Source organism: Zootoca vivipara, chromosome 13 (assembly GCF_963506605.1).
Source record: "Zootoca vivipara chromosome 13, rZooViv1.1, whole genome shotgun sequence".
Taxonomy (NCBI): Eukaryota; Metazoa; Chordata; class Lepidosauria; order Squamata; family Lacertidae; genus Zootoca; species Zootoca vivipara.
Genome location: NC_083288.1, coordinates 33,029,290 through 33,054,303, shown reverse-complemented (window position 1 = coordinate 33,054,303; position 25,014 = coordinate 33,029,290). Strand labels below are relative to the sequence as shown.

The following is a 25,014-nucleotide window of genomic DNA, read 5'->3' as shown; positions in this document are numbered from 1 at the left end:
CTAGCCAGCCCATGACATCAGCATGGTTTTTCAAATTTCAACATGCAAACCATATTTAGCTTCAAGAAAAGATATTTTGTGAGCTAAAAGGCATATGAAATACTTGTAAACTGTTAGTATAAATGAGGAAGACAAGCAAAAGAAAGAACCCAGTCGCTGCTTAATAGTTTATCCTAATCTCTGAGTTTTGTATGCTATTTGTTCACAAGCGATAGCAAAACTTGAAAGATTCTTTACCTTTTCATTAGCAGGGAATCCCCACCACTTACCCTTGTGCTGCGGCCAATGACACCACTCCTGTTCTGTAGGGAAAAAACATCCCAGGACTGTGCTCTATCAGTTCTTGCCGCTGTTTACCATGACAACAGGCATTTGGATTTGGAATTATGCTATCAAGGAACGGACACCAGAAATAACAGCAACAAACTGTTTATTGAGGTTATTAATATTGTACATTTGGAAGCAATAGGATGAGTAAAAACTGATACTTCTTGAAATAAAAATTGCCTGGTCAAAAAATTGTAGTTCAAATGTTTTACTAACAGAACTTACTCCAAAACAAACTTAAAACAATAAAAGTTTTTATTTTGGTATGAGCTTTCGTGTGCACACGAAGGATTTTTTTTTATTTTGCTTCGACTCAGACCAACACGGCTACCTACCTGTAATTAAAACAATAAAGTTAGATGCATAACATTTTGTGCTGATCCCAACTCAGACAAAAACATCATAGAAATATGAATATCTCCATCCAGAGCCGAAATCAAAGCTCTGCCTCTCCATATAGCCTGCTGGCCACATGACCTGGAAGCTGTATGCCGGCTCCCTTGGCCAGTAAAGCAAGATTAGTGCCGCAACCCCAGAGTCATCCGCGACTGGACCTACCAGTCAGGGGTCCCTTTACCTTTACCTTAAGCCTGAGGCTGTCTTTCTTGGAGAGATTCAAGAGATGCGGTTCCTGACACTTCCTTTTTCTGTTTTATGCTGATTTGCCTAAAACTCCGCGCCAGATAGATTCATTTGTAACCTACTCCATTTAGTGAACACTCTTGGCTCCTGATTCTAGAGCTTCTCCATTCATACTTCTGGCTACAAGGGCAGTTTTGCTGATTGGTGCAACCTTTTCCAGCTTCCTTCCTTTGATCTTCCCCAGCATAGTGTAGACATGGGTGGAAAGTAGCTTAATACTGAAGTGTCAGCTATCCACTTTCCCAACAGCTTTCATTGGTCTTTGCCAAACTATATAACCTATATAAGCTGAGAAACTGGTGTCTTTTGTATAATATGTTTCTGCTGATGGCTGCTGCAGGCCTTGCTGGCCCTGACCCTTTTGTAAAATCGATTTATATTGTTTGATGTGTGACAAATATAGCTTTGCTCATGGTAAAACTTTAAATGTATTTATTTATGTATCAAACCTTTGGTTCAATGGTTAAAACAGCCCCTTAGATCATTCCAGAAACAGAGCCCCTCCTCTGTATTCAGCTCACTGAATATTTAGGATTCAGCACAGACTCTTAGTCTATTAGTTTTGATCAATGTATCTCCTTACTGTATAATTCACAATTACAGAAGAGGTGGAAATGTTAGTCAATCACATGTACAGTCATACCTCGGTTTAAGTACGCCTCGGTTTGAGTATTTTCAGTTTAAGTACTCCGCGGACCTGTCTGGAATGGATTAATCCACTTTCCATTACTTTCAATGGGAAAGTTTGCTTCCGGTTAAGTACGCTTCAGGTTAAGTACGGACTTCCGGAACCAATTACACTCATACTTTGGGTTAAGTACGCTTTAGGTTGAGTACTCCGTGGACCTGTCTGGAACAGATTAATTCACTTTCCATTACAGTACTTTCAATGGGAAGGTTCGCTTCAGGTTAAGTACGCTTCAGTTTAAGTACAGACTTCTGGAACCAATTGTGTTTGTAAACCGAGGTACCACTGTAAAACATAGTGTAACAGGCCAATAATGCAATATAATCAAATCTCCTGAACTGCAGAGTAAGGCACAAGGCCTGATTATTATTAATGCTAGAGCAATAATAGTCTTTCCTAGAACAAGATGTGTTACAGTATAGAAAAAAATAGCAGCTCTCTTTTGAAGAGGAAAAAATATGGTACCTATTTAAGATTGATTATACCTTCCCAATTAACAGAGAGATATCTATTTCTGATCAAAGCAAAACTATCACTTTACAGCATATCTGTATTTGTTTTTTTAGCCCTTAAAGTTTATTCTTTTTGAGGAGAAGGGGGGGGAAGTAAAATACATTTGCTTTCTTCTCTGGAGTCTTGCATTTTTGGGGAAATGTATTCATTTAAACAAAAATATATATTTCAGTAACACAAGAAGAAGAAAGAAAGAAAAGCAATAGAACTGAATGTAAAGAAAATTTAAACACACAAAGAAAGTGCAAATCTGGCTTGATTCATGAAAATTTGTTGAAAATAATAACAATAATTATTGGAGTTGAGGGTACTAAAAATTATAAATATCAGGAACTGGTCCTCGAGGTCTTAGGATATTCTGACTTAAAAGCAACTAAGCATTCCAAATTGCAGCCTATTTCAAAGGAAGCATTTTAACATCATGATAAACATATTTTTAATTGCCCACATTCCCCCCAAATCGTTTTTGTTTCTTTGTCCTGTATTATACCTTCATTGCTGAGTTATTTATTCCGCAGTAGCTTTGGACCAGATTTGATGATACGATGTATCATAATTTAGTTCCTCTGATTATTTCCATATTCTCAGGATAACCATACTGGCGGCTATCAATAACAACATAATCAATTATTTATCCAAACTATCTTTATTTGGCCCACCTCATACCCCCAGTAATGTTATTAAGGAACTGGTATCAGTGTTTGTTTGGTAATTAAATTAATTTCTAGGAAAACAAACTCCCCAAAGTGGAAATACTGCAATGCGCTCTACGTGGGGCTACCTTTGAAGGTGACCCGGAAACTGCAATTAATCCAGAATGTGGCAGCCAGACTGGTGACTGGGAGCTGCTGCTGACCTTTAAAGCCCTAAACAGCTTCAATCCAGAATACCTGAAGGAGTGTTTCCACCCCCATTGTTCAGCCCGGACACAGATCCAGCGCCAAGGGCCTTCTGGCGGTTCCCTCACTGCGAGAAGCAAAGCTACAGGGAACCAGGCAGAGGGCCTTCTCTGTAGTGGCACCCGCCCTATGGAATGCCCTCCCATCAGAGGTCAGAGAGATAAACAACTATCTGACATTTAGAAAATACCTAAAGGCAGCCCTGTTTAGGGAAGTTTTTAATCTGTGATATTTTAATGTATTTTAATGTGTGTTGGAAGCCGCCCAGAGTGGTGGTGGGTACCTGGCCAGATGGGCGAGGTATAAATAATTATTATTATTATTATTATTATTATTATTATTATTATTATTATTATTATTATGTGACTTTATGGGGGTGGTTTTTTTTAAAAAAAACAACAGCACCTGCTTTTGGGGGGCAGATTGGAGTTAATGGATGGTAAAATTACCAGGGTATTACACCACCTAAGGAGTATCTTAAAAATAGGGGGGAAATTGATGAATCTTTGCGGAATTTATTTCATAGGCCTCTTGTTCCATATTATTTCCCATTTAATGAGGTAAATATTAGAACACAAATTTATAGAAAATCTTGTATAATTGATGTGTTGATCATCTATAAAAAACTGGGTTTCATTTTTGTAGATAAAAGAAGAACGTGTGGACTGGGTAGGAATTAGTTGCTTACATCTAGATTTGAAAGTTGCAACTGTAGTTTTGAAGGAAGGGGCTTTTCTGTGCTTTTGTAGATTCCAAGTGATTTTTTTTTTTACAGCCAAGGAGAATTAGACAACAGTGAAATGTGTATAAGCCTTTATATGTATGCACAAATATGTGATGTATATATAGAGAGAAACATGCACAAACACCCTTTTGATTAGAAAAGGACAGTCTTTCTTTCTTTTTTTAGTTTTTCTTCATTAGCTGCTCCCTGTTGTTCAGCTGAGGCCTGAACACAATAATATAGCATTTTGGGAAAAAGATGCAACACAGCAATCCAGCACCAGAGGCTAAGATGGAGAAGATCTCCACAGCAACCATGTATTTTCCCTTGGTGCTCAGGTAGGATGGAATAAAGGAGAGCCAAACACTGCAAAAGACCAGCATGCTGAAACTGATGAACTTGGCTTCATTGAAACTGTCAGGTAATTTCCTGGCAAGGAAAGCAACAATGAAACTAACAATTGCCAGGAAGCCCATATAGCTCAGAACACAGTAAAACATCATCACAGACCCCTCATTGCATTCTAATGTAATTTCTTTAGCCACTGAGTAACTGTCTGTATCAGGAAATGGGGGAAAGGTTGCTAGCCACACAGTACAGATCCCAGCCTGGACAAAGGAGCAGGAAAGGACAATGGTGTTGGCCAAGCCCTTCCCTACCCATCTCCTCATCCTGGATCCAGGTTTGGTGGCCATGAAAGCCAGAACCACAGTGATGGTTTTTGCCAATACACAAGAAACTGCCACTGAGAAGATGATGCCAAAAGTGGTTTGTCGCAGGAGACAGGTCACCTTCTCAGGTTGGCCAATGAAGAGCAGTGCACAAAGGAAGCAAAGTAAGAGAGAAATGAGGAGAGTGTAGGTGAGGGTCCTGTTGTTTGCAATGACTATGGGAGTGTCATGGTGCTTCATAAATGTACCCAGTACCAGAGCTGTGATCAGAGAAAATGAAAGCGCCAAGCAGACTAAACTGATGCCCAAAGGTTCTTCGTGAGACAAGAAGCTTACATCCTTGGGAATACATGCATCTCGGTTACTGCTTGGATAGTCTTTGTCTGAGCATTTATCACAGTCACTCATATCTAGAAAAAAAAGAAAGGTACAGTCCCCAGCTCATACACATTCCATCAATCACATCAACATTGAGGGATGCTCAAAAACTGTAACATGACTTGGGAATTCAAAAGATATTTTGGTTAAGTTATTATTCCCAAAGGAAAATCATTTTTAGAAATACATAAATTCATTAAAAATGACTTTCAAGTACTTGCAGTTATATTATATACACAACGTATGCATGCAGTTATATTATATACAGAACTTATTTTATTATTATTTAGCATTACTTGACATATCCAAAAGGTAAAATAAAAATTCTTTGATTTTCCAAAAGCAGTATACTGTATATCCCTTTTTAATCAAACATAGACTTAGGAAGCTAATTATTGTTCTGTCACCAAGATAACATAGTGGAACCTTGGTTTTTGAATGTAATCCACTCCAGAAGACCATTCGACTTCTGAAACCTTCAAAAGAGATTGCTTGGAAGTAAGCTCAGTGAAAGCAAGTGGACCAGTTAGTCATTACTTAATTTTTCCCATTCCTTTTAAAGAGAACTCAGAGGAAGTTCTGCATCTGGTTCCAAATTTCTGCATCTTTCTCTTACCTTCCTGGGTTGAAATCTTTCCCTCTGGGCATGGGATGCAATCATAGCAGCAAAACGGTTCTCCTTCCTTCACTTTCTTCCTTGATCCTGCGCGACAATTTTCAGTACAGACAGAAAGAGGCTGAACCTAATCAGTAAATGAAGGAGAAACATGATATTCATGAGAATAATGCATTTGGAATCGGTCAGGTTCTGGAGACCTTACCTATGTTGCTAAAGAATCACAGCATTTCAGTAAACCGTAGATCAGCTCTGCAGAAAGTAATTCATTCTTGTCTGCATTAAAACAATGAGTGCAAAGGAGATATTATACATATTTTACCAGATTGCATGATGTTATATCCCTTTGAGATGGAAATGTGCACAATTATATCCTGGACAAATACATGAATTTACATCCAGTTTTTTAAAAAAGGGTATTTTGTACGTTTTTCTGATTCTGAAGTAAACATTATGTTAGACATCATAGCTCACTGAAAAATGAATCTCTTTCGAATTAGCTAACAACGTGGCTCTACCTGATTAAACCACCTGGGCCATGTTATGGCATCTTCATGAAGGGTGAAGGCTTGGTCTGGAGGAGCCCCAGTATCCATCCTCCCAACTTTTACCCTATGAATGGACTGGTTGGAGGAAATAATCCAGTTGATAATGTCCAGACTAGATATTATCTCCCGGTTCTGATTGAAGGACACTGTGTCTCCAGCACTGTTGTTAAATGAGACACCTCTCAGAAAATGATGGAGCTAGATTGAAAAGAGAGAAGGCAAGCATTTAGAAAAGGGTGGATCTGATTGCTTCAGAGAGAGATCTAGTGCAGAGAGGGGAGCCCTTCTCTCTGCAACATACATGTAGCCTATTTTGGTCTCACATATGGTCTGCAGTGTTCCCTATACTCCACTCCCCATTAGCACTGCTAAGGTGTAGGCGTGTGTGTGTGTGTGTGTGTGTGTGTGTGTGTGTACGGGGGGGGGGAGGGGAATCCTATTTGTTTGACAGGCTTCAGGTGGAGAGGGAAGTGTTAATTCCCCCCAACATCATATTTTAGTGAATGAAATCATAATTGAGATTTGAGGATAATAATAATAATAATAATAATAATAATAATAATAATAATAATAATAGGTAATAGTGGGTAATAGTGGGTAATAGTGAGAGTGAGAAAAGAAATGAATGGGTGTGTGAATAGGTACATAAAGTAGTAAATAAATGTATTTCTGTCTGTCTGTTCATGGACAATGTATGTACAGTGGAACCTCGGTTTATGAACACCTCGGTTTATGAATTTTCGGTTTATGAACGCCGCGGACCCATCTGGAACGGATTAATTCACTTTCCATTACTTTTAATGGGAAAGTTCGCTTCAGTTTATGAACGCTTCAGTTTATGAACAGACTTCCGGAACCAATTACACCCATGTTTCAGTTTATGAACGCTTCAGTTTAAGTACTTCGCGGACCCGTCTGGAACGGATTAATCCACTTTCCATTACTTTCAATGGAAAAGTTCGCTTCAGTTTATGAATGGTTACTCCGCGGACCGTCTGGAACGGATTAATCCACTTTCCATTACTTTCAATGGGAAAGTTCGCTTCAGTTTATGAACGCTTCAGTTTATGAACAGACTTCCGGAACCAATTGTGTTCATAAACCGAGGTACCACTGTATGTAGAGTTCAAAGCTGAAAGTGTACTGGCCCATCATAAAGTTACCTTTATGAAGTAAAAGATTGAAGGAAGATACAATCACACTTTACGACCCAGATATTGCAAACAGGGATGCTACAAAAATCAGCAGAATTGCAGGCATATGCACTGTTCATAAACAACAGGGAGTATTGTGCAAAATTTGAAAGACTCTCAAATCAAGTTTTTGTGTTTTCTATACTGTAACAGAATTATGTAAATATATCTTTGTAAAGTATTATTAAAATGAAGTTTTCAGGCTGTGAAGAGAGCAGGATGGTACCTTCCATGATGGGAAATCTATCCTTTCAGGGTGCCAGAGAGGGCAGGGAGGAGGACAAAATAGTTAGTAGTTAGGGAAATTGAACACCCAGTATATATTCCATGCTGTGATGGCCTGGGACTTGGGCTCAGACTCGGAGCTGGAGGAATCCCAGCCTGCACCTGGCCCTTTGCCTGGGATGTCAGCTGAACTGAGGTTGGGGCCTGATCCTGAGGAGCCTCAGTCTGCTCAGCCTCCCCTGCAACAAGCATCAGCTGAGCCGAGTCTGAGGCCCGAGCCTGCCTTGGTTCCAGATGCAGGAGATACCTCGTTGCCATCAGCTGAGTCGTCACCAGCATCTGGCCCACTGCCGGCTGGGGCTGAGGTGGCCTCCTGAGTGCCGTAACCCACTGGCGTCTCCTGAGCTGCAGAGACTCAGGGCTGATAGAAGGAGGGACCTGAGTACTCGCAAGAAGAGTGCTCGCCTCCAGGCGAGGCGAGGGAGTGAGTCGCCAGGGGATTGGGGCCGTCCGTTACCCCATTCAAGATTAAAGGTGGCCAAACCCCGCCCAGGAGCAACATTGTTGGTTGCTAGTTACTGCCAGTGTTCCTCACCTGACGTCCTGCCCTGCCCCCAGCCTCAGCTTTTTCGGACTGTCCCTACTCTGAACCTACGACCAACGGATAGGCCTTGGACCTCCGCTCCTGGGCAACCCGTGGGACCAGCACACATGCAATGTATGGATTTCCTGCTCCTTACCTGCCAAAACTGCTGCTTCTGAAGCTTCTGTCTCCCTCTACTCACCATTTGTGAGTGTTTGGGTATTGCTAAGGACATGGCATGTAAAGCATGGGCCAAGGCAAAGACAGCATTGTAGATGCTGTAGCTTTGACCTTGCACAGTCATTTCAAAGAGAGATGCAGGAATTTCCTCTAAATTCTCCATTCCTGTGCAGATATCCCCCATCACATCATCCAGAATGCGATGTGGGAATACACAACCAAATGCATGTTGCCAGAAATCCCAGATGAAATCATCACCTTCTGCATTGTAAGGGTTTCTGCCCTCAACGTATTGATGAAATCCTGGTAGATCATTGGAATGAATTCTGAAGGTTATGGCACCATTGAATATTTCTGCATCCCAATCCCGCTGAAAGGCCAATGAAATGAACTCCACTTGGGCTGTTGATATCCATACTTTACCTTTTACATTTGTTTTCATGCTCCCAAGCATTGATAGATATGGAAGCCATCTCAAAAATATAGTGGTAGAAGCTTCTCCATAGGTCACCACAACATTGGCTTTGCTATCCATTATTCTATCATGTATTTTTGCCCCCTGTTCCATCAGAGTATATCCTTCACTGAGAAAACTAAACTTGGGGATTGTTTCCAAAAAGGCAAAACAAATACCCCTGTCTGAAAAGATTGGGAGCACATTTTGTACAAATCTTTCTGCATTGTCATTGTCAACCACAGCAACCCCAATCCATGTCCACTTGAAATGGAGAAGCAAAGAAAGAATCCCTGCAAACTGGTGGCTTTCTGGTGGAGCCATCTGGTAGAAAGGTAGTCCTGGGGTTTTATCATCCATCACTGGAGCCGGGCCATATATGAGCTAAAGAGATATTTGTTGGGAAAAGAGAGAGAGAGAGAGAGAGAGAGAGAGAAAACCACCCTCCATTTCTATAGCAGTTTAATGCATGGTCAAATGCAGCTGACATTTGCATTTGAACATCCATATGAATAGTGCATCCTTCACATCAGCAAACCTTTTATTTCTCAACTGTACTACCTGAGTGATTAATGATGAAATTGCAGATCCAGGGGAGTCCATTCTGATCGAAAATGAAGTTGAGTGCAAAGGGATAAAGGCACTATCTTCATTCACACAAGGATATCAATCTGCATCAGCAACCTCCCAGTTTTTGTTTAAAGCTTATCACAGTATTGTCAATTGCCTGATGGACAGAACATCTAATTTTTCCTCTGATAAAAGCAATTAATTAGTTTTTGAACTTTATGGTGTCGCTTCAGTGAAAGCCAGGCTGTGCTTTATTAAGCAGGTCTGCAGCCTATGCATATAGATTGTCGGATCATGGTTGGAATGAATGGGCCCAAGAAGATTTAAATGGTGACCTTTTAATTATTGAGGAATGCTTTCCATCAACAATATAGAAAGTAAAAAGGATCAGCAACTTGGAGCTATGGAAACAGTAAGTGGGATATCCATGTGGAAAATATATTGCTCAATTTATTTCTAATCTATGAAAACGATATTCCAGTGATAGGTTCGTTTACTTTTTCATTTGTTAATGAACTGCTTTCAGTCTGCATAAAACATGCAAAGGAAATAAAGCAAAAGAATATTTGATCTGATTCTTCCTAATGCACCTATTCCTGTTTCCAAAGAGCATAATACAAGCTGGAAGAAACAAAAAAGTATGAAAGCACTATTAAATTTTCATAGTCCACTCAGAAGCATGCATAGGTGTCCTACCTGTGGAATCTTATAAATATCCAAGATAGTTGCCACATGAAGGGAGACCTGGGCGTCGAGACCCCCAATGACAGCTGTCAGATTGTTCTGTGTATCACATATATAGTTGGGGAGAAATTTCTCCAGTGTAGATAAAAGTAGCATTGTGGCATGATATGTCTTAATTGCATTGCCATGGCTGTCATAGATGTGGAAGCCCATGGTGGCATTTGGTAAGATGTGAGGGTCTTCATTGATCTCCTTTACTGCAAATGCCAAGGCCAGGATATGCTGGTAACCCTTAGGCACCAAGCTGGAACAAAAGTTGCATTCCTGATGAGAAGAATATCTCAAAGTTCCAACAATATTTATTAATTAATGAAATCTATATCCCACTACCAGGATGTGCTGGTCACCCTTAGGCACCATGCTGGAACAACATTTACATTCTTGTTCAGAAAGTATCCCACAGTTTCAATGATATTTACTACTACTACTACTAATGGATACACAATTGCACTTATTTCACACGCTAGCAAGGTTATGCTCAAAATTCTACAAGGCAAGCTTAGGCAGTATGTGGACCGAGAACTCTCAGAAGTGCAAGCTGGATTTCGAAGGGGCAGAGGAACCAGACACCAAATTGCAAACATGTGCTGGATTATGGAGAAAGCTAGAGAGTTCCAGAAAAACATCTACTTCTGCGTCATTGACTATGCAAAAGCCTTTGATTGTGTCGACCACAGCAAACTATGGTAAATTCTTAAAGAAATGGGAGTGCCTGATCACCTCATCTGTCTCCTGAGAAATCTCTATGTAGGACAAGAAGCTACAGTTAGAACTGGATATGGAACAACTGATTGGTTCAAAATTGGAAAAGGAGTACGACAAGGCTGTATATTGTCTCCCTGCTTATATGCAGAATTCATCATGCAAAAGGCTGGACTGGATGAATCCCAAACTGGAATTAAGATTGCCGGAAGAAATATCAACAACCTCAGATATGCAGATGACACAACCTTGATGGCAGAAAGTGAGGAGGAATTAAAGAACCTTTTATTGAGGGTGAAAGAGGAGAGTGCAAAATATGGTCTGAAGCGCAACAACAACAAAAACCAAGATCATGGCCACTGGTCCCATCACCTCCTGGCAAATAGAAGGGGAAGAAATGGAGGCAGTGAGAGATTTTACTTTCTTGGGCTCCTTGATCACTGCAGATGGTGACAGCAGTCACGAAATTAAAAGACACCTGCTTCTTGGGAGAAAAGCAATGACAAACCTAGACAGCATCTTAAAATGCAGAGAAATCACCTTGCCAACAAAGTTCCATACAGGTATAGTTAAAGGTATGGTTTTCCCAGTAGTGATGTATGGAAGTGAGAGCTGGACCGTAAAGAAGGCTGATCGCTGAAGAATTAATGCTTTTGAATTATGGTGCTGGAGGAGACTCTTGAGAGTCCCATAGACTGCTAGAAGATCAAACCTATCCATTCTGAAGGAAATCAGCCCTGAGTGCTCACTGGAAGGAAAGATCCTGAAGCTGAGGCTCCAATACTTTGGCCACCTCATGAGAAGAGAAGACTTCCTGGAAAAGACCCTGATGTTGGGAAAGATTGAGGGCACAAGGAGAAGGGGACGACAGAGTACAAGATGGTTGGACAGTGTTCTCGAAGCTACGAACATGAGTTTGAACAAATTGCGGGAGGCAGTGCAAGACAGGAGTGCCTGGCGTGCTATGGTCCATGGGGTCACGAAGAGTCAGACACGAGTAAACGACTAAACAACAACTACTACTACTTCTTATACCCCGCCCATCTGATTGGCCTCCCCAGTCACTCTGGGCAGCTTCCAACAGGATATTAAAACACAATAGAACACCTAACATTAAAAACTTCCCTAATGAAATTCATATCTCGCTCATCCTCCCAAAATGAGCCCAGAGGAGGGACATTTGGTCATGTTTAGTAGAAATATTGATACAGAGAATTTTGAACTGTTTAGTAGAAATATTGATACAGAGAATTCAATTGAACTTAGAGCTTTTCCTGCAGGAACTTATGGAAATACAGATAGAAAAAGACTATTGAATTTTATTACAAAATATGATTATCGTCGCAAGACTTTTATATGTAGAAAGATTGAAGGACCCATCATTACCAACAATGGAAGAATGCCTGGTAAAACTATCATGTTTCATCAGAAATAAGTCATTGCTAATATTTGTTAAAGATTGGAAATTCCTGTGTACTTTTTGCATCGAAAAGAAAAAGAAATTATTATATTACTAAACTATGCAAACTTCAGAATACACGATATGCTATACTTTCCCAGTGAGATTCCTTTTTAAAAAAGTTTGTCAAAATGAACAGAATAAAAGAGCTATTTCATTCAAACAACAGTAGATTTAATCCAGCACATTATTTTACTACAGTACAGCGCTTGCCACCAAGCATCTTGAAAGTTGAGAGATGTAGAAAGGAAGAGTTCATTGTTCTCTGAGTTCAGTGAGGTTTTCTCCCTTGTATGTGGATATAAAACTGTAAGACTACAATCCCATGGACTGTTACAAGGGAATAAACTGCTTCTCTCCAGAAAATCCACTGTAGTGCATTTTCTTTCCCTTCTGCTTTTTGCTTAATGGCCATGATGCCTTGAGGTTCATTACAATTATCTTGTTTAGATATTATGTGTTCTGAGGCAGTCTTTAGCTGAAGTTGGCTTCAAGAAAAAAAACAGTACACAATGCCTACCTCAGAATACCATATGCTCTACTTTCTCAGTGAGATTCCTTTAAAAAATGTTTGTCAAAACAGAATAAAGGAGCTGTTTCATACCTTTAATCTATTCATACTATTTCAACTATACATTTAATCCTCTGCATTCTTTTACTTGTTGTTGTTTAGTCATTTAGTCGTGTCTGACTCTTCGTTACCCCTTTTACTACACTATAGTATTTATCACCAGGCATATCAAAATGACCTTTACATGAACCAGAGATGTAGAAGGAAGACCAAAGAAGCAGGATAGATGTATGAAAGTGATGATGGTGCCATTCATAGGTCACAAGAGTTCTACTTCATAGCTTAAACAACATAAATATCAGGCAGCACAACCTTCTGCTGGGCCCACAGAAGAAAACTATTACTGCATTATGAGAGCAAATTCCCTGACTTGATATAAATAAGGGAGCGACATATGTTTGCTTGGAAGCTTCATTATCGAGGAGGAAAATTTAACAAGTTTCAGTGATTAGGGATTGGACTAGAAAGGGAAGGTCTAGTTTCAAAACCCCGCTTAGCCTTAAAACCATGTGGTGATCAGTCTTTCAAAGGCCACATTCAAATCATACATTTATAGTGCTATGATACCACTTTAAACAGTATTGGCTTCCACAAAGAAGCCTGGAAGCTGCTGTTTGTTAAGGATAGTGAGAGCAATTTCATAGTCAATCCCTCTTTTCAGAGAACTCTAAAAATTGTAGCTGTTAGGCGAACTACTCTCAGGAGTGTTTATGAAAACTGCTGAACCACAAAATGAGAGTTGGCAGAATGGAAATAGAAAGGAGACACAAGACGAGTAAAAAACAAAGAGGGAGCGAATTGCCTGACTTGATTCTATTCTATATAAGTAAGTGACATATGTTTGCTTGGAAGCTTCATTATTGAGGAGGAAAATTCAATAAGATTCAGTGATTAGGGCATTGGACTAGAAAGGGAAGGGCCAGTTTCATATCCTTGTTCAGCCTTAAAACCATGTGGTGATCAGTCTTTCAAAGGCCATATTGAAATCATACATTTATAGTGCTTACATAAACAAATACATTTTTTAAATAAAAAAAATCCCACTTGCATTTCCCTGTGGAGATTCCCTTGGTTATGTTAACTGCATCTGCAGCCTGTGTGAAGAGGAACAAAATCCTTTCTCATGTCTACTCAGAGATATCCCTTTTAACTAAATGGAACTACAAAATGGAAATAAAAACAGACACAATACGAGGTCTTACGCAAGCTCTTCAGACAATGCAGGTGGGGGTTCTTCAGTGAAAGTTGCTGAACTGAAAATAAAGGCTCCGAGAGAAGCTATGCCACCAATGATGAAATCTCCTGGCTGATGATACTTGTGAAGTGGGTGGTGTAGATACTGAACCCTGCATTTAATGGTGTGGGCCTCCTGTGCCATGTGAGGAAACAGAGCCAGCAGCAAGACCACTAAAACTACCATCCTCAATTGAATGGTAAATCTTTGATCTGAACACAGATTCCTCTGTTGTTTGCTATAGTACAATCGTTAGAGTCTCTGTGATGAGAACTTCTTGCCTCAATGACAGTTCATTCTCTTCAAAGCCATGAGCTTTAGGGTCAATTGTGCAAAGAATCAGAGATCACAACAGATTATTGTTCTTGGTCCCCATCCCCTTGGCTGTAAATGGTGGCAGACATATTTGTATATTCTTCAGTGTCTTTGCAATTTGTTTTGTTCATGGCAACTGAAATTCCACAGTGGGCTGGATGAGCACTAAAATTGGCTGCTTTTCAGATTTAATGAATGAGGAAATCTGTTCAGATGTGGGGATTTCCTCTGGGAATTGCTGAAGAAAACATGTTTGTCACATCAGAATGGAAATAGTTCCTTTCTGCACAGTTAGATGGCAAGAGACTCTTGTGATTGGAATGACCCACATTATGAAACAAATTGGATGTTTCGCATAATCTTAGCCAAAAGGTTATGGAGGAAATACTGAATACTTATCATTGACTGTAATAAAAACATTGACTGACTCTGGAGATAATTATGTACCACAAGTAGAGCAAAAAGCAACTTTTTTCTTGATTGGGTTGATCTTCCTGATAAAATGTTATTGCCAACATAAAGTATAGAAAGAAAAGTTGCTTCTGTATCTTTTTCTAAGCCCTGCCCCAGTTTTTTAAACATACAAACAGATATTTTTGCTACTTTCCATGCCACAATAACCCAGTTCCTCAATGTGACCCTTTTGTGCTGTCACCCATCCCTTTGCGATGCTAGAAACCCCCCTGTGGGAAAGAATTTCCACAACTTACTTGAAATCAACTGGATATAAGATGAACTATTCACTAAGATTGTTTATTAAATTGCTATTTTATACATAAATGGAAAACAGATATTTACATTAGCCAATTTCTAAGAACTCAGGAGATGCTGCTATAATGCATTGTGTACTGTACCTAAATGATTCCAATACATATACAGCTGTAGATGGTGGATCAAGTGAAGCTGGTACAAGCCATTCCTAGCCACCGGGGTCATTTGGCCCTCTCATTATCAAGACATATCCAAGAGTATTCCCAAGATATGAACCTGCTCCTTTGGATGGAGTGCAGACTAATACCAGACAGGCAGCAGACCTGTCTTCTGGATAGAGGAACCAGCTATGCATGGAATACCTGTCTTCCCAAGATTCAGTTTATTGCCCCTTATCAAGTTCTCAACTGCCTTGGGACACTGGCTCAGACAATCCTGAGCTTAACGAACCGACAACGTACTGTAGCTGTTTATGCTACAAATGAACAGAAGTGGGTTCTTGCCAAACATCTCAAACTGACACAGGGACTCAATTTGGATATACACAGGCTGATGGAAGAATAACTGGTGAAAACCAAACCTAATTAACAGAAGCCAAATTATTTGGGGTAGGGGAGAGAAAAATGGGGAATAAAAATTCAAATAAGAAAGACGCCATCATTGTATAATATGTTTAATACATTGAAAGAATAAAGAATTCAGTGAGTAAAAGAGAACATCCTTCGCAAACTGTATAAAGTGGAACCAAAGGTAAGAATCAAGCAGATAATAGTTGGAGATTTATGCTCAGGTGGCAGTGACCACAATAATTCCAGCATCAAATCAAAGTGATTTTTTCCCCAGCCAAGGAGAATTGGACAACAGTGAAATGTGTATAAACCTTTAAATGTATGCACAAATAATATATATATATATATATATATATATATATATATATATATATATATATATATATATGAGAGAAACATGCATAAACACCACCATTTGGTTAGAAAAGGACAGTCTTTCTTTCTTTCTTTCTTTCTTTCTTTCTTTCTTTCTTTCTTTCTTTCTGTTTTTAGTTTTTCTTCCTTATTAGCTGCTCCCTGTTGTTCAGCTGAGGCCTGAACACAATAATATAACATTTTGGGGAGAAGATGCAACCCAGCAGTCCAGCACCAGAGGCTAAGATGGAGAAGATCTCCACAGCAACCATGTATTTTCCCTTGGTGCTCAGGTAGGAGGGAATAAAGGAGAGCCAAACACTGCAAAAGACCAGCATGCTGAAACTGATGAACTTGGCTTCATTGAAGCTGTCAGGTAATTTCCTGGCAAGGAAAGCGACAATGAAACTAATAATTGCCAGGAAGCCCATATAGCTCAGAACAACGTAAAACATCATCACAGACCCCTCATTGCATTCTAGTATAATTTCTTTAGCCACTGAGAAACTGTCTGTATCAGGAAATGGGGGAAAGGTTGCCAGCCACACAGTACAGATCCCAGCCTGGACAAAGGAGCAGGAAAGGACAATGGTGTTGGCCAATCCCTTCCCCACCCATCTCCTCATCCTGGATCCAGGTTTGGTGGCCATGAAAGCCAGAACCACAGTGATGGTTTTTGCCAATACACAAGAAACAGCCACTGAGAAGATGATGCCAAAAGCGGTTTGTCGCAGGAGACAGGTCACCTTCTCAGGTTGGCCCAGGAAGAGCAGTGCACAAAGGAAGCAGAGCAGTAGAGAAATGAGGAGAGTGTAGGTGAGGTTCCTGTTGTTTGCAATGACTATGGGAGTGTCATTGTGTTTCATAAATGTACCCAGCACCAGAGCTGTGATCAGAGAAAATGAAAGCGAAAAGCAGACTAAACTGATACCCAAAGGTTCTTCATGAGATAAGAAACTTATATCCTTGGGAATACATGCATCTTGGTTCTTGCTTGGATAGTCTTTGACTGAGCATTCATCACAGTCACTCATATCTAGAAAAAAGAAAGGTACAGTCTCCAGTTCATATACATTCCATCAATCACATCATCATTGGGGGATGCTCACAAGCGGTAACATGACTTGGGAATTCAAAATATATTTTGGTTAAGTTAATATTCCCAAAGTAAAATCATTTTTAGAAATAAATAAATTTATTACAAATGACTTTCCAGTATTTGCACTTATATTATATACAGAACGTATTTAATTTTATAATTATTTAGCATTGCTTGTCATATTCAGAAGGTAAAATTTCCCCAAAGCAGTATATATGCTTTTTAATCAAACGTAGAGTTAGGAAGCTAATTATTGTTCAGTCACCAAGATAATATAGTGGAACCTTGGTTTTTGAATGTAATCTACTCCAGAAGACCATTTGACTTCTGAAATGTTTGAAAGAGATTGCTTGGAAGTAACCTCAGAGAGTAACACTTGGTCCCCTTGAAAGCAAGTGGACCAGTTAATCATAACTTATTTTTTCCCATTCCTTTTAAGGGGAACTCAAAGGAAGTACTGCATCTGGATCCAAATTTCTGCATCTTTCTCTTACCTTCCTGGTTTGAAATCTTTCCCTCTGGGCATGGGATGCAATCATAGCAGCAAAATGGTTCTCCTTCCTTCACTTTCTTCCTTGATCCTGTGTGACATTTCTCAGTACAGAGAGAAAGAGGCCGAACCTAATCAGTAGATGAAGGAGAAAGAGGATATTCATGAGAATAATGCACTTGGAATGGGTCAGGTTCTGGAGACCTTCCCTATGTTGCTAATGTGTCACAGCATTTCAGTAAACTGTAGATCAGCTCTGCAGATAGTAATTCATTATTGTTTGCATTGAAACAATGAATACAAAGGAGATATTATACATATTTTACCAGATTGCATGATATTATATCCCTTTGGGATGGAAAGTGTGCACAATTATATCCTGACCTGGACAAATAAATGAATTTACATCCAGTTTTTTTAAAAAAGGGTATTTTGTAAGTTTTTCTGATTCTGAAGTGAACATTATTTTCGACATCAAAGCATATAAGAATTGCTCACAGAAAAATGAATTTCTTCTGAATTAGCTAACAAAATGACTCTACCTGATTAAACCATTTGTGCCATGTTATGGCATCTTCATGAAGGCTGAAGGCTTGGTCTGGAGGAGCCTCGGGATCCATCCTTCCAACTTTTACCCTATGAAAGGACTGGTTGGAGGAGATCACCCAGTTGATAACATCCAGACTAGATATTACCTCCTTGTTCTGATTGAAGGACACTGTGTCTCCAGCACTGTTGTTAAATGAGACACCTCTCAGAAAATGATGGAGCTAGATTGAAAAGAGAGAAGGCAAGCATTTAGCAAAGGGTGGATCTGAATGTTTTAGAGAGAGATCTAGTGCAGAGAGGGGAGCCTTCTCTCTGCAACATACATGTAGCCTATTTTGGTCTCACATATGGTCTGCAGTGTTCCCTATACTCCACTCCCCATTAGCACTGCTAAGGTGTAGGTGTGTGTGTGTGTGTGTGTGTACGGGGGGGAGGGAATCCTATTTGTTTGACAGGCTTCAGGTGGAGAGGGAAGTGTTAATTCCCCCCAACATCATATTTTAGTGAATGAGATCATAATTGAGAATTGGGGAGAATAATAATAATAATAATAATAATAATAATAATAATAATAATAATTTATTTATACCCCACACATCTGGCTGTTTCCCCAGCCACTCTGGGCAGATTCCAAAAAAAGAACATCACCACATTAAAATAGAATAGTCTGTTAAACATTAAAAGCTTCCCTAAACAGGGCTGCCTTCAGATGTCTTCTAAAAGTCTGTTATTTGTTTCTTTCTTTGACATCTGGTGGGAGGGCGTGCTACAGGGCGGGTGCCACTAAGGAGAAGGCCCTCTGCCTGGTTCCCTGTAACTTGACTTCTCAGAGCGCCCATCATGAATACTTCGACAGTTATGAAGTACAAGACTGAAGGAAGATACAATCACCCTTTACGACCCAGATATTGCAAACAGGGATGCTACAAAAATCAGCAGAATTGCAGGCATATGCACTGTTCATAAACAACAAGGAGCCTTGTGCAAAATTTGAAAGACTCTCAAATCAAGTTTTTGTGTTTTCTATACTGTAACAGAATTATGTAAATATATCTCTGGAAAGTATTATTAAAATTAAGTTTCAGGCCGTGAAGAAAGCAGGATGGTACCTTCCATGATGGGAAATCTATCCTTTCTAGGTGCCAGAGAGGGCAGGGAGGAGGACAAAATAGTTAGTAGTTAGGGAAATTGAACACCCAGTATATATTCCATGCTGTGATGGCCTGGAACTCGGGCTCAGACTTGGAGTTGGAGGAATCGCAGCCTGCACCAGACACTTTGCCTGGGACGTCGGCTGAATTGAGGTTGGGGCCTGATCCTGAGGAGCCTCAGTCTGCTCAGCCTCCCCTGCAACAAGCATCAGCTGGGCCGAGTCTGGGGCCTGAGCGTGCCTTGGTTCCAGATGGGGGAGAGACCTCGTTGCCATCAGCCGGGTCAACACCAGCATCTGGCCGACTGCTGGCTGGGGCTGAGGTGGCTCCGGGGTCCAGTAACCCACTGGCGTCTCCTGAGCTGCAGAGACTCAGGGCTGATAGAAGGAGGGACCTGAGTACTCGCAGGAGGAGTGCTCGCCTCCAGGCAAGGAGAGGCAGTGAGTCGCCAGGGGATTGGGGCCGTCCGTTACCCCATTCAAGATTAAAGGTGGCCAAACCCCACCCCAGGAGGAACATTGTTGGTTGCTAGTTACTGCCAGTGTCCCGGCCTTTGACCTGCCTCAATTCCCTGCCTGCGATTCTGACCTGCCTTAGTTCCGGGACTTCGTACCTGTTCCTGACCTCACCTGACGCGCTGCCCTGCTCCCAGCCTCAGCTTCTTCGGACTGTCTCTACCCTTAACCTACGAACCACGGACCGGAAGTGGACTTCCCCTCCTGGGCAACCTCTGGGACCAGCACACATACAGTGTATGGATTTCTTGCCCCTTACCTGCCAAAACTGCTGCTTCTGAAGCTTCCCTCTCCTTCCATCCACCATTCCTGGGTATCTGAGTCTTTGTAAGAACATGGCATGCAATGCATGGGCAACAGAATGGACAGCATTGTAGATGCTGTAGCTTAGACCTTGCACAGTCATTTCAAAGAGAGATGCAGGAAGGTTCTCTAAATTCTCCATTCCTGTGCAGATATCCCCCATCCCATCATCCAGAATACCATGTGGGAATACACAACCAAAGGCATGTTGCCAGAAATCCCAGATGAAATCGTCACCTTTTACATTGAAAGGGTTTCTGCCCTCAACGTATTGATGAAATCCTGGTAGATCATTGGAATGAATTCTGAATGATATGCCACCACTGAATAGTTCTGCATTCCAATCCCGCTGAAAGGCCAATGAAATGAATTCCACTTGGGCTGTCGCTATCCATACTTTACCTTTTACATTTGTTTTCATGCTCCCAAGCATTGATAGATATGGAAGCCATCTCAAAAATATAGTGGTAGAAGCTTCTCCATAGGCCACCACAACATTGGCTTTGCTACCCATCACTCTATCATGTATTTTTGCCCCCTGTTGCATCAGGGTGAATCCTTCAGTAAGAAAACTAAAATTGGGTATTGTTTCTAGAAAGGCAAAACAAATACCCCTGTCTGAAAAGATTGGGAGCACCTTTTGTACAAATCTTTCTCCGTTGTCATTGTCAACCACAGCGACCCCAATCCATGTCCATTTGAAATGGAGAAGAAAAGAAAGAATGCCTGCAAACTGGTGGCTTTCTGGGGGGGCCATCTGGTAGAAAGGTAGTCCTGGGGTTTTAGCATTCATCACCGGAGTGGGGCCATATATGAGCTAAAGAGATATTTGTTGGGAAGAGAGAGAGAGAGAGAGAGAGAGAGAACACCCTATATTTATATAGTAGTTTAATACATAGTCAAATGCAGCTGGCATGTGCATTTGAACATCCATATGAATAGTGCATCCTTCACATCAGCAAACCTTTTATTTCTCAACTGTACTACCTGAGTGATTAATGATGAAATTGCCGATTCAGGGGAGTCCATTCTGATCTATACTGAAGCGGAGAGCAAAGGGATAGAGGCACTATCTTCATTCACACAAGGATCTCAATCTGCATCAGCAACCACCCAGTTTTTGTTTAAAGCTTTTGACAGTATTGTCAATTACCTGAAGGACATAACATCTAATTCCTCCTCTGATAAAACCAATTAATTAGTTTTTGAACTTTATGGTGTTGCTTCAGTGAAAGCCAGGCTGTGCTTTATTAAGCAGGTCTGCAGCCTATGCATACAGATTGTCAAATCATGGTTGGCATGAATGGGCCCAAGAAGATTTAAATGGTGACCTTTAAATTATTGAGGAATGCTTTCCATCAACAATATAGAAAGTAAAAAGGATCAACAACTTGGAGCAATGGAAACAATAAGTGGGATGTCCATGTGGGAAATATATTGCTCAATTTATTTCTAATCTATGAAAACGATGTTCCAGTGATAGGTTCATTTACATTTTCATTTGTTAATGAACTGCTTTCAGTCTGCATAAAACATGCAAAGGAAATAAAGCAAAAGAATATTTGATATTATTATTCCCATTGCACCCATCCCTGTTTCCAAATAATACAAGCTGGAAGAAACAAAAAAGTATGAAAGCACTATTAAATTTTCATACTCCACTCAGAAGCATGCATAGCTGTCCTACCTGTGGAATCTTATAAATATCCAAGATAGTTGCCACATGAAGGGAGACCTGGGAGTCGAGACCCCCAATGACAGCTGTCAGATTACTCTGTGTATCACATATATAGTTGGGGAGAAATTTCTCCAGTGTAGATAAAAGTAGCATTGTGGCATGATATGTCTTAATTGCATGGGCATAGCTGTCATAGATGTGGAAGCCCAAGGTGACATTTGGTAAGATGTGAGGGTCTTCATTGATCTCCTTGACTGCAAATGCCAAGGCCAGGATGTGCTGGTAACCCTTAGGCACCACGCTGGAACAACATTTGCAGTCTTGATCAGAAAATATTCCACAGTTCCAATGATATTTAATAATAATAATAATAATAATAATAATAATAATAATAATAATAATAATATATTCTTATCCCCCGCCCATCTGACTGGTCCTCCCCAGCCACTCTGGGCAGCTTCCAACAGGATATTAAAAACACAATAAAACACCTACCATTAAAAACTTCCCTAATGAAATTCATATCTAGCTCATCCTACCAAATAAGCCGAGAGGGGTGGTGGTGGACATTTGATCATGCTTAATAGAAATATATACTTTGATACAGAGAATTTTGAATGTTGATTTTCAATTGAAACTAGAACTTTTCCTGCTGTAACTCATGGATATACAGTTAGAAAAGGATTATTAAATTTTATTACAAAATATGAATATCGTTGCAAGACTTTTATATGTAGAAAGATTGAAGGACCCATCATTACCAACAGTGGAAGAATGCCTGGTAAAACTAACATGTTTCTTCAGAGATAAGTCATTGCTAATATTTGTTACAGATGGGAAACTCCTGTGTACTTTTTGCATGAGAAAGAAAAAGAAATAATGATATTACTAAACTACGCCAGCTCCAGAACACACGATATGATATACTTTCCCAGTGAGATTTGGTTTTTAGAAACCTTTGTCAAAATGAACAGAATAAAAGAGCTATTTCATTCAAACAATGATACATTTAATCCAGCACATTATTTTACTACAGTACAGCGCTTGCCACCAAGCATCTTGAAAAGATCTTTAGTTGAGAGATGTAGAAGGAAGAGTTCATTGATCTCCAAGTTCATTGAGGTTTTCTCCCTTGTATGTGGATATAAAACTGTAAGACTACAATCCCATGGACTGTTACAAGGGAATAAACTGCTTCTCTCCAGAAAATCCACTGTAGTGCATTTTCTTTCCCTTCTGCTTTTTGCTTAATGGCCATGATGCCTTGAGGTTCATTACAATTATCTTGTTTAGATATTATGTGTTCTGAGGCAGTCTTTAGCTGAAGTTGGCTTCAAGAAAAAAAACAGTACACAATGCCTACCTCAGAATACCATATGCTCTACTGTCTCAGTGAGATTCCTTTAAAAAATGTTTGTCAAAACGAACAAAATAAAGGAGCTGTTTCATACCTTTAATCTATTCATACTATTTCAACTATACATTTAATCCTGTACATTTTTACTATACTTAATACACTACAGCATTCATTACCAGGCATGTTGAAATAACATTTATGTGAACCAGAGATGTAGAGGGAAGCAGGATAGCTGTGTGAAAGTGATGATGGTGCCATTCATAAGTCACAGGAGTTCTACTTCATAGCTTAAGCAACATAAATATCAGGCAGCACAAACTTCTGCTGTGCCCACAGAAGAAGATTATTACTGGGTTATGGGAGCGAATTGCCTGACTTGATTCTATTCTATATAAGTAAGTGACATATGTTTGCTTGGAAGCTTCATTATTGAGGAGGAAAATTCAATAAGATTCAGTGATTAGGGCATTGGACTAGAAAGGGAAGGGCCAGTTTCAAATCCTTGTTCAGCCTTAAAACCATGTGGTGATCAGTCTTTCAAAGGCCATATTCAAATCATACATTTATAGTGCTTACGAAAACAAATACATTTTTTAAATAAAAAAAATCCCACTTGCATTTCCCTGTGGAGATTCCCTTGGTTATGTTAACTGCATCTGCAGCCTGTGTGAAGAGGAACAAAATCCTTTCTCATGTCTACTCAGAGATATCCCTTTTAACTAAATAGAACTACAAAATGGAATTTAAAAAGACACAATACAAGTTCTTACACAAGCTCTTCAGACAATGCAGGTGGGGGTTCTTCAGTTAAAGTTGCTGAACTGAAAATAAAGGCACCATGAGATGCTATGCCACCAATGATGAAATCTCCTGGCTGATGATACTTGTGAAGTGGGTGGTGTAGATACTGAACCCTGCATTTAATGGTGTGGGCCTCCTGTGCCATGTGAGGAAACAGAGCCAGCAGCAAGGCCACTAAAACTACCATCCTCAATGGAATGGTAAATATTCTATCTGAACACAGATTCCTCTGTTGTTTGCTGTAGTACAATCATTAGAGTCTCTGTGATGAGAACTTCTTGCCTTAATGACAGTTCATTCTCTTCAAAGCCCTGAGCTTCAGGGTCAATTGTGCAAAGAATCAGATATCACAACAGATGGTTGTTCTTGGTCCCCATCCCCTTGGCTGTAAATGGTAGCAGACATATTTGTATATTCTTCAGTGTCTTTGCTATTTGTTTTGTTCATGGCAACTGAAATTCCACAGTGGGCTGGATGAGCACTAAAATTGGTGCTTTTCAGATTTAATGAATGAGGAAATCTCCTGTTCAGATGTGGGGATTTCCTCTGGGAATTGCTGAAGAAAACATGTTTGTCACATCAGAATGGAAATATTTCCTTACTGCAAACTTAGATTGCAAGGGACTATTGTGATTGGAGTGACCCACAGTATGAAACAAATTGGATGTTTTGCATGATCTTAGCCAAAAGGCTAAGGAGGAAATACTGAATACTTATCATTGACTGTAATAAAAACATTGACTGACTCTGGAGATAATTATGTACCACAAGTAGAGCAAAAAGCAACTTTTTTCTTGATTGGGTTGATCTTCCTGGTAAAATGTTATTGCCAACATAATGTATACAAAGTATAGAAAGAAAAGTTGCTTCTGTATCTTTTTCTAAGCACTGCCCCAGTTTCTTAAACATACAAACTGAGATATGTTTGCTACTTTCCATGCCTCAATGTGACCCTTTTGTGCTGTCACCTATCCCTTTGCGATGCTAGAAACCCCCCTGTGGGAAGGAATTTCCACAACTTACTTGAAATCAACAGGATACAAGATGAACTATTCACTAAGATTGTTTATTAAACTGCTATTTTATACATAAATGAAAACTGATATTTACATTAGCCAATTTCTAAGAACTCAGGAGATGCTGCTATGATGCATCATGTACTGTAGCAAAATGATTCTAATCCATATACAAGCCATTCCTA

At 39.9% G+C, this 25,014-nt stretch overlaps 2 protein-coding genes across 2 annotated transcripts; both read right to left on the bottom strand.

Annotated features, from left to right (window-relative positions):
- Nucleotides 1–3,975: 3,975 nt before the first annotated feature.
- Nucleotides 3,976–14,107, bottom strand: LOC132592955 (vomeronasal type-2 receptor 26-like). Its single transcript, XM_060281237.1, has 5 exons — nucleotides 13,890–14,107; nucleotides 9,908–10,199; nucleotides 5,977–6,204; nucleotides 5,459–5,585; nucleotides 3,976–4,874 (listed from the first exon to the last, which is right to left on the bottom strand). The coding sequence occupies exons 1-5, from the start codon at nucleotides 14,105–14,107 to the stop codon at nucleotides 3,976–3,978; spliced, it is 1,764 nt and encodes a 587-aa protein (XP_060137220.1).
- A 1,897-nt stretch (nucleotides 14,108–16,004) lies between these two features.
- On the bottom strand, nucleotides 16,005–24,000 carry LOC118095473 (vomeronasal type-2 receptor 26-like). Its single transcript, XM_060281236.1, has 6 exons — nucleotides 23,783–24,000; nucleotides 21,665–21,956; nucleotides 19,934–20,326; nucleotides 18,002–18,229; nucleotides 17,464–17,590; nucleotides 16,005–16,906 (listed from the first exon to the last, which is right to left on the bottom strand). Exons 1-6 carry the CDS (start codon nucleotides 23,998–24,000, stop codon nucleotides 16,005–16,007), a joined length of 2,160 nt encoding a protein of 719 aa, XP_060137219.1.
- Between the last annotated feature and the right edge of the window lie 1,014 nt (nucleotides 24,001–25,014).